This window comes from Penaeus monodon, chromosome 4, assembly GCF_015228065.2.
Source record: "Penaeus monodon isolate SGIC_2016 chromosome 4, NSTDA_Pmon_1, whole genome shotgun sequence".
In the NCBI taxonomy this organism is placed as follows: domain Eukaryota; kingdom Metazoa; phylum Arthropoda; class Malacostraca; order Decapoda; family Penaeidae; genus Penaeus; species Penaeus monodon.
Window position 1 is genome coordinate 52,754,860 of NC_051389.1, and position 14,247 is coordinate 52,769,106.

Consider the following 14,247-nt stretch of genomic DNA (forward strand, 5'->3'; position numbering starts at 1 on the left):
AATTATCCTCAGTTTCCTATTATTCCTTAATTTTTTGTGCTCTTTATAAAGCCATCACTTAATTTTCAGCATGCTTGTTGCGGAACCATGGACTATAAAGATTGGGAGTCCACCACTTATGGAGAATCAGTCAATGGCGTTCCTGATGCTTGCTGCAAGGAGTTCACCACCGACTGTGGCCGCAATGTGTTTGGGGATCCCAGCAAGCTGCCCTTCATAAACCAGGGCGGCTGTTTTGACAAGCTCAAAGGAGACGTCAAGGACAACATCACCATCTTAGGAGGGGTTGCTATTGGCATCGGATGTGTTCAGGTACTGTACTTTGTGTCTTGGGGGTAGGTGGCTAGGGCGTGTAACCTGTCGTTTCCTTTTTTTCCATTTTTTCCAGGGCTGAAATTATCCCATAGGCTAGTATAGGCTACAGTCTTTGGCACCTCAAATCTTAGGGGCCCTAGTTGAGAGGGACCTTGCTCAGTATTTCATTCTCATTCCTTTCAATCATCATTATCATCATTATCCATATCCTTCTATTATTATTATTATTCTATTATATTTGTTTTTTTTTTTTTTTTTTTTTTTTTTTTTTTTTTTTTTTTTTTTTTTGTTCCTGCAGACATTCCGTCCTGCCTTTGCCTGGTTCACTGTTCCGGTCCCGCCCGCGCCCTGCTCGCCCTCTCCAGGTCTGCGCCCCTCTAATGTTAGGGACGTGTGGTTGCGTCGTGCTTCGTGTCTCCGTGCGGCCCGGCCTGGCGTGGAAAGGGTTAGGTCGTGTGTGGTCCGGAGGGTTCGCTTAGCTGCCGGCTCTGTCTGCGCTCTGAGGACCCGTATTGGGGAGTAAAGGGGTTGGTTTTTCCTGTTTTTCTTCTCGGGGGGTTTCAAAAACCCCGGGGGCGAAAATCCCAAGGGGCTTTTAAAAGCACGTTTTGGCACCTAAAAAATTTTGGGGGGCCCCTCATTTGGGGGGGTTGTTTTTTTAATCATTTTCATATTACTTTTTCTTATCTACTTTTTAATTTTTTTTATTTTTTAATTTTTAAATTTTTATTTTATTTTTAATTTATAAATTTTTTTAAAATTTATTATTATTTTATTTTATTTATATTTTTTATTATTATTTTTATTATTATTTATTATTATTATTATTATTATTATTTTTTTTTTTTTTTTTTTTTTTTTTTTTTTTTTTTTTTTTTTTTTTTTTTTTTTTTTTTATAAAAATATTTCAGAAAATTTGCATTAAATGAAAGGGTTTAAGGGTTTAAAAAAGAAAAGGAAAAAATGTGCTAGAATCTAAGGTCTGTAGCACATATTAAGGTTAGGGAAGGGTGGTTGAGTTGGATTAGTTGTCAAAGCTGGGCAAAGGAATGGTGAGTGAAGGGTTTAGGGTGGGTGTGGTAAGGATTTTAAAATTAGAGAAGGATAGTATGCGTTTGAGGAAAGAGAATAGATTGTTGAAGCAGAAAGTGGGGGATTCTGTAAGGATGTCTGATAGGTTGGGAGGTCGGTGAAGGGAGGATAGGTGGGGAAAGCAGAGGTAGGGGTTTTTAAAACGTGGGCAGGGACATAGGATGTGTGGGATTGAAAGGGGAACATTACATAAGGAACATAAGGGGGATCAGATTGTGAATCAGATAGGAGTGTGTTAGACGGGTGTGGCCAATGCGTAATCGGGCGAGAGCGGTCCTCCCAACGTCTGTTCCGATGAAATGGAGTTGACCAGGAGATTTGATAGTTTTACAGAAAAGTAATTATTAGTGCGGAGGCTTGACCAAAAAGATTGCCCTCGATTATACAAGAAGGTCTTAAAGTGGGGTAATAATCCGTGGCTGGGATACGTGAGAAGCGGGGTTGGGATGATGTGGACATAGAGGCGTGGCGTGCTAGTGTATCTGCCTGTTCATTGGCCGGGGATTCCAACATGGCTGGGCCCCAGCCAAATTTGATTGTTTTATGGCGTGTGGACAGGTAGAACAACAGTTCTGGATCTTACAAACAAGTGGGTTGGTGGTGTGTATTGACTTTATGAGAGTAATGAGTTACGGGAGTCGTAAAAATTGTAAAAAAAGGAAGAGAAGAGTGAGTATATGTGTTTTAGAGCAAAAAAGGGGTGCATACAGTTCTGTAGTAAGGACAACTGGATTCAGGAGGAAGGGAGTATTTGAAAGACGAGTTGGGAAGATTACTGCAAAACCAGCACCGGAGGTGGATTTGGAACCCTCAGTAAAACGTGAATACTAAGGGAAAGATTGGAGACTGGTCAAGGAAATGGTGAGAAGGACGTAGGAGGGATTTGATTTTGGTGGGTCGGGGAAAACAGAAGAGCAAAATGGGGGTGGGTATAAGCCCTGGAAGGATGGAATGGACAGAGAACGGAGAGGTTGGAGATGGGGGAAAGGGGAATGGGAGAGGAGGGTATCCATGCGAGTGGAGAAAGGAGTAGGTTTAAACGTGGGGATGAAGCTAAGGTAGAAGTAGGGGTTGTGGGATAGTTAGTTTAGTGAGGGAAAATTTGGTGTTGAATCGAACATAGCATCAGAGAGAGAGAAGGGCACGACGTCGAGATAGAGATGGTATGCCTGATTCAGTGTACAGGCTCTCAACTGGGGATGAGCGAAAGGCACCTAGTGCTAAGTGAAAACCACAGTGATGGATTGTATCCAAATGGGGAAGGGGGAAAGTTGAGGCAGAGAGTAGTATGGCATCATATCAAGATGAGAGGGATCAAAATAACATGAAGATGAAGGAGAGTTTTGCGATCTGAGCCCCATGATATATGGGATAGAGTTTTTAAGATTCGAAGACGGCGGGGAAGCTTTTTCTTTAATGTTAGAATATGGTCTCGCCAGGACAGTTGGGTCAAAAATGACACCTAGGAATTTCCCAGAGGAACGGCATTGGAGTGGAGTGCCATATAAAAAGAGTGGGTTAGGGACGTGAGCGAGAGAAAGAATGGAGAACGATTTAGAGGTAGAGAAGCGGAAGCCATGGTTTGTGGCCCAGGAAGATACTGATGGGGATTTCAGATTGAAGAAATTGGTTAGAGATTTGGTATGGATGTGTCAGAGGCATAGATGGTTAAATCATCAACAATGTGATGACCGGGCTTTCCCGGGGGTATAACTGAGACAATATCATTAACCGCAAGAAGGATAAAGTGGTACTGAAAACACTGCCTTGTGGGACACCTTCGATTTGGGGAAAGAAAGATGATTGGCAGAGGCGATTTGACCTGGAAGTGCGTTGGGAAGGAAGGACTTTATGAAGACCACCCCATGTTTCCACGTATGCCTAGAGAGGACAATTGTTGGAGAAATGGTACCCGCCATGTCGTATCTATGCTTTTTCTAAATAAAAAAAAAAATAGCTAGTACGGATTCAGGCGTGCAAAAAGCAGATGTAATATATGTCTCAAAATGGGCAAGGGGGTCAGCTGTGCTTCTGGCACGGGGAAAAACCCAATTGGGAAGGAGAGAGAAGATTGTGAGATTCAAGATACCACATTAAGCGGAAGTTCCCCATTTGCTCTAATAGTTTGCACAAGCAGCTAGTTAGTGCGATGGGGCGATAGTCTTGAGGAAGGGTACCCAATTTATTGGGTTTCAGGGAAAGGGGAAAGGGTAAGAGCTTCTCGCCAATTAGAAGGGAAAATTTTCCCGATTCCTATGTGGTTGAAATTTTTAATAGAAAGGATAGGGAAGTGGGAGTTTCCGGACATACGGTAGTGAAACCTCAGGGCTTCATGGTTTACGGGACGATTGTAGGCATATGATTCAGAGGAAGAAAATGGGCATATAGACTCAGGAGATGGGGTAAGGTAAGGGGTCGTTCCTGGGGTCTTATAGAAGAGAAGTGGAAAAGGTAGAACACTATGACCTGGCTAAATAATTTCCCCCCTTTCATTAGCGACTTGGAGAATAAAAATTTGAGGGTATTTCGAAAAAATGGAGGACAGGGGAAAGGAAAGGGGGGGGTTTTTGCCCGATGTTTATGAATTGGGGGCCCAAAACTTTGAATAAAGGGTAAAAGGAAATGAAATTGATAAAACTAATTTCGCCGCTATTTTTTTTACTTTTTCCCCCGGGGATTGTCCGCGAAGTGGCAGTGCTCTTTTAAAGGAGATAAGGGCTGATAGTTTGTTTGGGTACCTCTTTTGTAGCGGTACTTTTTCCAAGGGTTTGGCACTTTTTTAAAGCGAAGTGCTTTATTGAAAATCAGAATTTCCCCAACCAGGGAAACAAAATTTGGGGGTATATGGCCCTTGGGGGTTCGAGGGAAAGCTGTATGTGAAAGTTTCTTAAAAACGGGTATTTTTTTAAATACTGTATCATTTCTGAAATGGAGGTGGGGGAAAGGTTGGGGGGGGTAGGGAATAGCGAGAGTAAAGTAAAAGGTATGCCAGTCCCCTTTTAAAAAAGAAACCAGCGGGGGGATTTAGGGATGGACGTATAAAGTAGGGAAAGAAGAACTGGAAAGTGGTAAACTATGGGGAAAAGGTGGTCTAAACTGACCAGGGGAAAATTCAAAATAAGAAAAGGGGAAACATAGAAGAGGTCAATGCATGAAAAGGATTGCGTGCGTGTTTTCAAAGTGTGTGGGCTTCTGAATTTGGGTTTAAAAAGGTCGCTTGTGGAAAAAGCCTCTAGAGATCGGCCCGGGGGTTTTGGGCCCCCCCTTTTGTGGGGGAAAACCCCCCAGGGGGGGTTTTTGGGGGGGAAAAAAAATTTTTTTGGAAAAAATTTGGGGGGGGGGAGGGGGGAAAATTTTAAAAATTTAAAAAGGAAAAATTTGGGGGAAAAATTTTTTGGGGGGGGGGGGGGGGTTTTTTTTTTTTTGGCAAAAGTTGGGAAAACAAAAAATTTTTGGGGGGGGAAAAAAAAAAAAAAGGGGTTTTTAAAAATTTAAAAAAATTTTTAAAAAAAAAAGAGGTTTTTTGGGGGGGAAAAAGGGGCCCTTTGGGAAACCGCGAATATTCCAATAAAGGATATTTACTTTTATGATATATATTGTAGTAGTTTTTGGAGTTTTTGAGGGGGAAGCGCTAGAGGTGGGAAAAGGATTGAGAGGTCTGAGATGGGAGAGGTGGGGAAATTGGTGTTCTACAGGAGGGGTTATTGGGAGAGGAGGGTCGAGGAAGGGGATACTTGTGACATAAGGATTACGTGTGTACCAGGAGGGAGTGGAAGGGATAGAGGGGATGGTGGGAGGGTTAATGTGGGGAGGTTTTGGGGTGGGGGGGATGGGCTGTGTTGGAAGGGGAAAGGGGGTTTGGGGTTTTAGGGGGGATATCATTAGGAGGGGATGAATCAGCAGTACTTGGATGTGGAAGGAGCGGGGAGTTGAAGTTTTGGAGGTAGTGTCAGTTTCATTAGGTAATCTTAAATTTTTCAATGGTTTTTTTTCTTCTGAGTTGGTTTGGGAGTGTTTCGGGGGATAAGGTTTTTCTTGTGAGGGGGGGAAGAGAGGACTGGTGTCTCAAGCAAAGGAGTAAAAGGAAGGGGGGGTGATTTGTGGGGGGGAAGAGGGGGTGGAAAAACGTTTGTTCTGCTGTTAGGGGTAGTGCGAGGGGGGGAGGGGGAAGGGTTGGGGTTGTGGTGGGTTGAGAATCTGTAGTGAGATGGAGTGTCTGGATTTAATGGAAAAAAGAGTTTGACGGGGGAAAAGGTAGGGGGTAGAAGGGGGGGGGTTTAGATGAGGGGGGGGGGGGTTTAGGAAAATTTGATAAGTGGAAGTTTTACTGGAGTAAGGAGTAAAGAAAAACCACGTCGAGGTTTTGTCGGCTTCACGTAGGTAGTCCAAGTTTGAATCGAATTTGCTACCCCAGACTAAATTTTGTAGGGGGGGGCACCCCCTATAAAAATACTTTATTGGCAATGTACGTGTTGTGCAGGGCATTAGATGGGTATGGCCAGGTTGGGCACATAGGGGGGGCTTGGCTGTGGAAGGCAATGTTTGGGGGGGTTTGTCCTAGCGCCAAATTTTTTTGCATGACGTGGAGGGGGTTGGGTAGGAGAACAGGAGGGGTTTCTCCTCCTATGTAGATTTAAAAGGGGAAGGCATGTCTAGGAAGGAAATTTGGCTAGTTAGTGGGTTTTCTTTTGAGACCTCTGGGGGGGAAATGAGAAAGCATTGCATGTTTGCATCATAGTTGGAGACAGGCAAGGGGTCTTCTCCACAGTTGCCAAAATTTTTGTCAAGACTGGGCAATTTGTGGGGAGATTAAAACTGTTCCGGTGCAAGTATTGGGGTTGGATGGGGTTTCGCAAGGGGGGGTTTTCCCATATGGTCGTTAGTTTTTTTAATGTATGCTTGGGTTTTTTGGTGTTACGTGAAAAACGGGGGGCGGTCGGGTCCTACAGAAAGAAACTTTTCCTACTTTTTTTTGGAGACATTTTTGGAAGGAAGGGTGTTGTCAGAGTAGGGGGCTGTGGGAGGGATCACAAAAAGGCCCATTTGGCTGGCCCAAAGGTATTTAAATTGTTGAGGGTAGGGGGAGTGAAGGGGGGTGCGGAGATGGAGTAGTGTTGAGGGAGTAGTGTTATGGGGAGGTGGGCAATAAGGTGTAGGTATTAAAGGGAGGATGGGGTGGTTGATGTTGGAGGTTGTGGGGTGAGGTTGAAGTTGAGCTGCTGGAGAGTGGAAATGTTCCTTAAGGGGGGTTGTTGGCTATGTACTAGTAGGCATTGATGGGGGGTAGTTTTTGCAAATGTTTTGGGGGGCCCTGGTCAAAAGGGGAAACCGGGGGCGGGAATCGGGGGGGTTTAAATCTTTGGGGGGTATTTTATAAAGGGGCAAACCTCATTGCCCCTAATAGTGGGGATGTTTTCATTATTTGGGCCCTGGTAAGCCGGTTAGTTTTGGGGATAAAAACAGTCCACCCCCAGGGCCCTTAGGGGGAAGGGGTAGTAAAAATCAGGGGAATACCGGCCCATGGGTCCCCCAGGCCCTTCAGGACTGGCACAAAGTCAGCTTATCCCTTTAGCACGGGCCCCAACCTTTGGAGGTGGATAGCAGAAGGGTTTGGTGAAAGGGGGAAAACGAAAGGGGGGGAAAAAAAAGCCCCTGCAAAAAATTTGTTGAGTCGAGGGGTTGAGTCCCAAGGGTTGGGGGGGTTTCCCCCATTTGGGTCCCAGTCTCCCCTCCCAAGCCCCCCCCCATGACAACAACGGGCAAGGGATTGGGGGGGGGGGGGGGAATTTGCATTGAAGAATCATTAATTGAACTTGAAATAGAAAAAAACAACAACAGGTCTTGAAGTCTGAGAAACAAAAAAGTGGCACCTAATTTGACATAAAGGACCCCAGTTTGAAGCCCTTTATTTGAGAAAAGAGGCCCTAGTTTGAGGCCTTGGCTGTAAGTCAGTCCTTGTAACCTCAGGCTATGTAAATGTTGCTAAAGTATATCATAGATAAAAAGTTTTTGACATAATCTGGCCCTGCCCATTCCTTTAATTTCCTTAATTTCTTTTCTAAGCTATTAATATTGATGCCATTATTGTTATTATAATCGATAAGCTACAGTCTAGGACACCTCAATCTTAGCATCCCCCTCCAGGTATTATTACCAACAACAACATCATCAATATCAATAATATGTTATTAACAATACTAGAAAAAAAAGAAAAAAGAAAAAGGAAACTTTCCAAACTGACGGAAAAGGGTAAGCGGATAAGATAGTAGGATTAGTAACTGACTTATGGTGACACCATACTTGTTCTGTGATGTATGTTTAAATATTACTGAACTAAAATTGTAGTGGAGGTGACATGCCTGGCCTCAGAACAATTAATAATGAAGTCTGTGATATTATTATGTTAAAAAATTAAATGGGTAACAAACAAGTGTTTCAAACTTAAATTTCTCTTCTCTTGTTTTCTTCTCAGTCCTCTTTTATACTTCATCTAGGCCACTTTTTTACTTTTTTTTTCTTCTGAATTTGACATTATCCTATGCTACACTTTTAACAGGATAGTTCACGATCTGAGGTTGGGAGAGAGATGGTGACAGTTAGTTGGTGATCAGTCCTGCATTCCTGAAATTCCTATTCATATTATTAGTATTATTACTTTCTTTAGAATCTTATAAATGTCTTTTTATAAGACAACTTTGGATTTTATAAATTATTCACTCATATATGAGTGAATAATTTCAGAGAGCTACAGCTATTTTTTTTCTTTCTTTTTATGGCTGTGATTTACACTATAGAATGAAATTGAAACCATTCCAAGGGGTTTAATGCCTCAGGTAGCAATGTCTATTACTTAGAACTTTTTGTAATGAAAAGTGTTACAAAAATCAGAGCAGCACAAATATAGGTTTTTGCTATCATGGTGCATAAGATACAACATACCAATACACAAGAAAAGTAAAGTGAATTCATAACATGATTGTATCATTAGTAACCATAAAACACACTTCTGCTGATAATTGTTCAGCTACAAACATTTGTAGACAGGCAATCTATTGTGTTAGAATTATCTCTTTATTATTATTATTTTTCAGCATTATAAATAAAAAATTGTTACAAGCCTTTTTGTGCTTAGTGTTCAGAAGTTTATTATTTAGTTGCAAAGAATTTGGGGGTGATGAGTGATGTCAGTCTCAAATGAGGTATTCCAAGAATTTAGTGTGTTAAACGATGTGAATCATAAATAAGGTATTAACATCATCATTATTACATGTGTGTGACAATAATACTAAAGTTTCCTCTCTCTCTCTCTCCTCTTCCCAGCTGATTGGAATTGCTTTCGCCTGCTGTCTCGCCAAGTCTCTGAAGCGCCAGTATGAGACAGTGTAAAAAGCGCCACCACAAGTCCCTTTGCTATCTACAAGACAATCTTATCCTGCTCATGCCTCTTACAAACACTTAGGTTTGGATCAGGTTTGGTGTTAGCATTTCCATTTTACTCTCTCAGGATGCCAAGCTGCAGTGTTTGTGGTGATGAACAAGATGAGACTTGACCTTCAGTTGTGTGACAGGCATCAAATTGTCCTCGCTCAAAATTATGTAGATTGCAAGTTGATATTTGAAGTTTAGCTCTGAGAATGTTTTGCATATTCTTTTACAATGAACGATAATCTTTTCTCTAAGTTTTTAGGATGTTAGTCCATTTTACTCGAGTTATGGTGGTGCAGAACAACACAATATCTTCATGTAGATGAAGAACAAAATGTTTTGGATTGCATGGGGGTGCAAGTGAAGAAAAAAGTTATAGCTTAAATGCCTTCTTCAGCACAAAAATTGTATCGCTTGACCTAAGAAATTTCCAATTTAGTAATAGAGATGGAAGGATTCTGAATTTTATTGTGAGAATTTGAACGTATTCTTGAAATTTCCAAATCAGAGATTTTAATAGAAATGCAGCGACTGTGCATTAAAGTCCATTGCAAAAAAAAAAAAAAGAAAAAAAAAAAAAAATTTACATGGAAATCAAAGAAATCTTCATCTCTTTACAAGTTGAACAAATCTTGATTGGGCGAGCATACACATTGCCAGCGATGTTTGTAATGAGCCCAGACATTTTGACTTGCAGCCCAGGGATTTGCAGAGTACTGTAGTAGGGTTAGCTCATTCATCTGCAAGTCAAAATTACTGGCGTTGATCACGTACTCACACAGCAATGTTCAAGACATTTTTGTTCCCTGTAGCAGCAGACCTTTCATACTTGAATGTAATTATTGATTTTTTAAAGTTAATTTTGATTCTAAATGCCTTAAAAGGACAAAATATACTTGTTTTTTAAAGGTAAAACATGATTCTTCTGTTGTATTAGTAGTATTGGTAAAAAAAAAAAGAAAAAAGAAAAAAAAGGGTTTGTTTTCTTGACCTTTAGTTATTTGTGTTGTGGTACTGTTAACATTTTGGGGGGTTGAATGCTATTTTTTTTCTGCTTTGTGCTTGTGTTACTATTGGAGATTTGTAAGAAAGAAAAACCTCTTGTACTTACAGTAACCATATGACTTATGTTGCATTTTCAAAAGGAAATGAGCAATTGGCATTGTTTACACATGCATAATGTGATTCCATGCTGTTATGATCAAGCTTTGTGTATATGATAATCCAAAGGAAATGTTGAATCTCATTGAGTAATGTTTAAGAGCTTTATAGGTAACAGTGAAACACTTTGTGGCAGAATTAGGAAAGCTGAATCAGAAATGAGTTGTCATTCTTTGCCTTGTTGAGAGACGGACTCGGGCAAAGATGTCCTTACTCCTTGTACATTACAGAATATATTTTATGGGTTGGGAAGGTGCAGTTTTGTCTGATTTTGGTGCAGATTTTCACAGTCGTTTTTTCTCTTCACAAGTGCAACCACCAAACCTGGAATGAGATATAGAGTGAGAGACTGATCTGTCTGCGTCTGTCAACAAGAGAGAAAACAAACCATTCCTGGTTCAGCTTTCATGCCTCTCTCCCTCCACTTCTGGTTGGTAGTCGCTGCTGTTATGCTTTACATTGATGTTAGCATTGAAGAAGGGCTGCACAGAAGTTCTTTAAACCCATCACAATATTTGTGATCACTCTGGATAGAACAGGCACTCTGAGAAGGGTTTTTAGATAGCATTAATGACTGGATGGTATTAAATTCTAATGAATAAAGAGATACAAAAGCTTGTTAATTATTTTCATATCTACTGTACAGTCTTATGCTAAACTTGACCATCTCAGAGTGTGCTAAATGGAAGTTAAAATGGTATATATATATTTAAATATATATCCTCCCAAGATCTGGTACTGTGCAAGGGAGATTCCTTGCTTGACAAATTTCCGTGTCTGATACAAAAGTGTCCAGGAGACAATGCAAGCCTGGATGAGGAAGAGCCATAACAGTGCAGGCAAATGTATGTGTAGTCAAAGATGTGGCTTCCTAAGGATCTTATAGTAGCAGACAAGTTATTCTTGTTTACAAATGTATAAAGCTTTCATATTGGCAGAGTAGCAGTATTTTGATATTTACCCCACTGTATGGCTGAGTATGAGTGTTTAATATAAGATGTAAGATGTGCCAAATATACACACAGAAGAGAGACTGACTTGTGTTTGGCTCTGGGCTAAGTCCTTTTCATTTATGAATGGCACAAGAATAATAACACCCTTGCTGACAGAACAGACAAGGTGCACATCTTTTGTAATCTCATATAGGTTGAATTTTCAGTAAACCTTAACGCAAAATAGCTCAGCGGCATAGTTCATTTTTGTATCTTCCTTGAGAAACTGTTCTTTCATGATTCTCATCAACACGAGTAATTAGCAAACTTGATTTATGACAAGTTAGTTATTTTGCCCTTCACGGTATTTAGCACATGTTGCATAAAAATCCCGGAAGGCAAAGTAAGTGACCAGTTCATGTTACTTTGGTGTTTGTATGAATGAAGTATGCATGAGGTGATGGTGTCTGAATGGTTGATAAGTTCCTGTTAAGAGTCACTCCTCTGGATTTATGTAGTCTTGTCTAAGGTGAGGTTAAGGTTTTCGATTTGGAATGAATTGTGAAAAAATGCTATTCTTGGTGAATTTATTTAAAGTGTCATTGATGATCATATGCTGTTAAAAAAATAATAGTATTAATAATAATGAAAAATTAAGAATGCATAATTACCTAGAGGAATAGTCTCTTCCCCAAAGAGAAAAAGAAAAAAAAAATCCCATCCTTCTCTCCCTCCCCATCCCTCTCCTCCCCTCCAATCTCACCCCCCCTCCCCCATCACACTGCTCCACCACAATGTTCAGATAGATCATTGCTTCACTATGCCAAAGCAAGAGAGTCAGGCAACTATCACTTAATGTGTTATCTTAAAATGCCAAGCTGCTCCTATCAGTTGTGGATAGGGAAGGTCTGTAGCTGTGAAGAATTCTGGGTTATTTACTATTGTATTTGCATCAAGTACCAAATACAGTTTGAAATAGTCACTGCAGAAATGGGTAGCAAATTAGGGATGAAAAATTTTTGAAGCTTGCTTCCATGGGCTTTATTTGAAAAATGAATAATCTTGTGTAACACAGCACAAGAGATTGTTTAGAGATTTGAATGAAGGTTTTTGTAGATGTATACCAGAGTGGGATCATCTCCATTTTCTCTATATGTATTCTCATCATTGTAAAAAGTTTCAGCCTTTGTCTACGCTTTTACAAGTACCATAGTATACATATAGAAACCTAATGTACTTGCATGCATACCCATAAACATGGAGATACATATATAAACATGCACAAATTTATATTTCACTCACATTGCATTCTCCTTCCCCCACACACAGACATGCATACATGTGCACACACATTTGTTCACATACACTCATGCACATATCTGTACACTCACAGACATTTCATTTTTTAATGAGTGATGGAATTTTTTTGCATGGCAATAAAGCAGTGGTATTCTAACAGCTTTAACATTGTAGTGGTGAATAGAAGGCTGTACTGGTCGATACTGCCATTTGTAATACCTGAGATGAATTAAAAGCCAAGTAACTGAGTATTTTCATGAATATAGATCTTTTTTGAGAACCAAAATGCCGTTTGTGTGAAGTAGGGCCGACTCCTCCAGCTAGACAAGAGCTGCGGTGACGTGAGAGCAATAATCTCCTTCTGGATGATGAAAAACTAGAGAAGTATTTTGAACCTTTGCACTAATGCACCTGTGACTTCTATTTTGCACCTCATTAACCTCTGTACAGTAAGTAGCAGCATGGGAAATCTTGATGAATGAAAGAGTTTGCCATTACTTTCACATTGCAATAGAACATAATATTTCGAAAAAGACTTGCAGGAACTAATTTTCATCAAGGTTTCCTGCCTTTGGGATATGTGCTGCGACAATGTTACAAATATTGGGATATTTATACGTTAAAAAGGTCATGAAAATCTATAATAGAACTTTGTGGAAACAATAAAATTGATTCAGGGTAAAACATTGGTTTTACTTATCCTACCAAATGCTTCTGTAAAGAACCTACCATTAGGGACATGATATCCACTTGTAATTTGGGTTGGTTCATTTAAAAAGAATAACTAAAATCATTTAAGCTGATAATCCTCAGTGATCACATTGAATTAATTGTAAAAAAAAAACTATGGCTCCACCTGTCCTCAGAGGAATGCCAAACGCATGTTGTACAGAGCTAGTAATCTTGGCTTTTAACATGGCGGATCATTTTTACCTAATCTTTGCATGGACATAACATATGCATGTCCCTAGCTAAGGACAGGAAAACGTGCATGTAGTATAACTAAGGCCCTCTCATTCGATTCAGTCTGTGATATGTGGGCTGCACTAACAAAGATATATTGTTTTTTAATGCTGACATGATGTAAATGAAAAGTTAAAATTTTATTATATATTATTATTCCATTTAGAACAATTTTCAAGGACCTAAGACAAGCATTTGTGCAGATTCAGTTGGAGCTTAACAAGAGCAAACTGGGTACTTTTTTATTTTATATATGTGTGTGTGTGTGTGTGTGTGTGTGTGTGTGTGTGTGTGTGTGTGTGTGTGTGTTTGTGTGGTGTTTGGGTGTGTGTGTGTGTGTATGTATGGTGTTTGTGGGTGTGTGTGTGTGTGTTGTGTGTGTGTGTGTGTGTGTGTGTGGGGTGTTGTGTGTGTGTGTGTGTGGGGTGTGTGGGGTGTGTGTGTGTGTATGTATGGTGTTTGGGTGTGTGTGTTATGGTTATGGTGTTTGGGTGTGTGTGTATATGGTTTATGGATGTGTGTGTGTATGGTGTATGGATATGTGTGTGTATGGTGTATGGGTATGTGTGTGTATGGTGTATGGGTATAAGTGTATGGTCTGTGGGTGTGTGTATGGATTTTTATATGTATATATGGTTACGTATATATTTGTGTATGTTTATGTATACTTATGTGTATGTATTTATATGTTTGTAGGTATTTACACATGCATTGAATATTTATATACATTCTATTCATTTTAATTCTAATTAGCATAGCCTTGTATTGATGTAAATTGTTGTTGAATTGTAAAAAAGACCTACAATTTACGAGATTAAGGAACGCAACAAACAAGATATTAATTGTAGATTTTGTCTGAAAATCTGTATTAGGGGAAAGAATTTCTTCAATCTTTCTTGAGAGAGAGAGAGAGAGAGGGAGAGAGAGAGAGAGAGAGAGAGAGAGAGAGAGAGAGAGAGAGAGAGAGAGAGAGAGAGAGAGAGAGAGAGAAATCCGATCTCTAATTGTATTCCACTAGAAACCTAAAAAAAAATTTAACCAAAAGTACAACAGGGGCGAT

The 14,247-nt window shown here is 40.1% G+C and overlaps 1 protein-coding gene across 1 annotated transcript in view; it reads left to right on the forward strand.

The window, feature by feature from the left end:
• LOC119572599 (CD63 antigen-like) overlaps positions 1-12,908 on the forward strand; it is a 38,096-nt gene extending 25,188 nt beyond the window's left edge. Inside the window, exons 5-6 of the mRNA XM_037919703.1 lie at positions 70-312; positions 8,728-12,908. Of these exons, the coding sequence (XP_037775631.1) occupies positions 70-312; positions 8,728-8,793 (309 nt within the window). The 3' untranslated portion in view covers positions 8,794-12,908. The remainder of the gene's footprint in view (positions 1-69; positions 313-8,727) is intronic.
• The last annotated feature ends 1,339 nt before the right edge of the window (positions 12,909-14,247 follow it).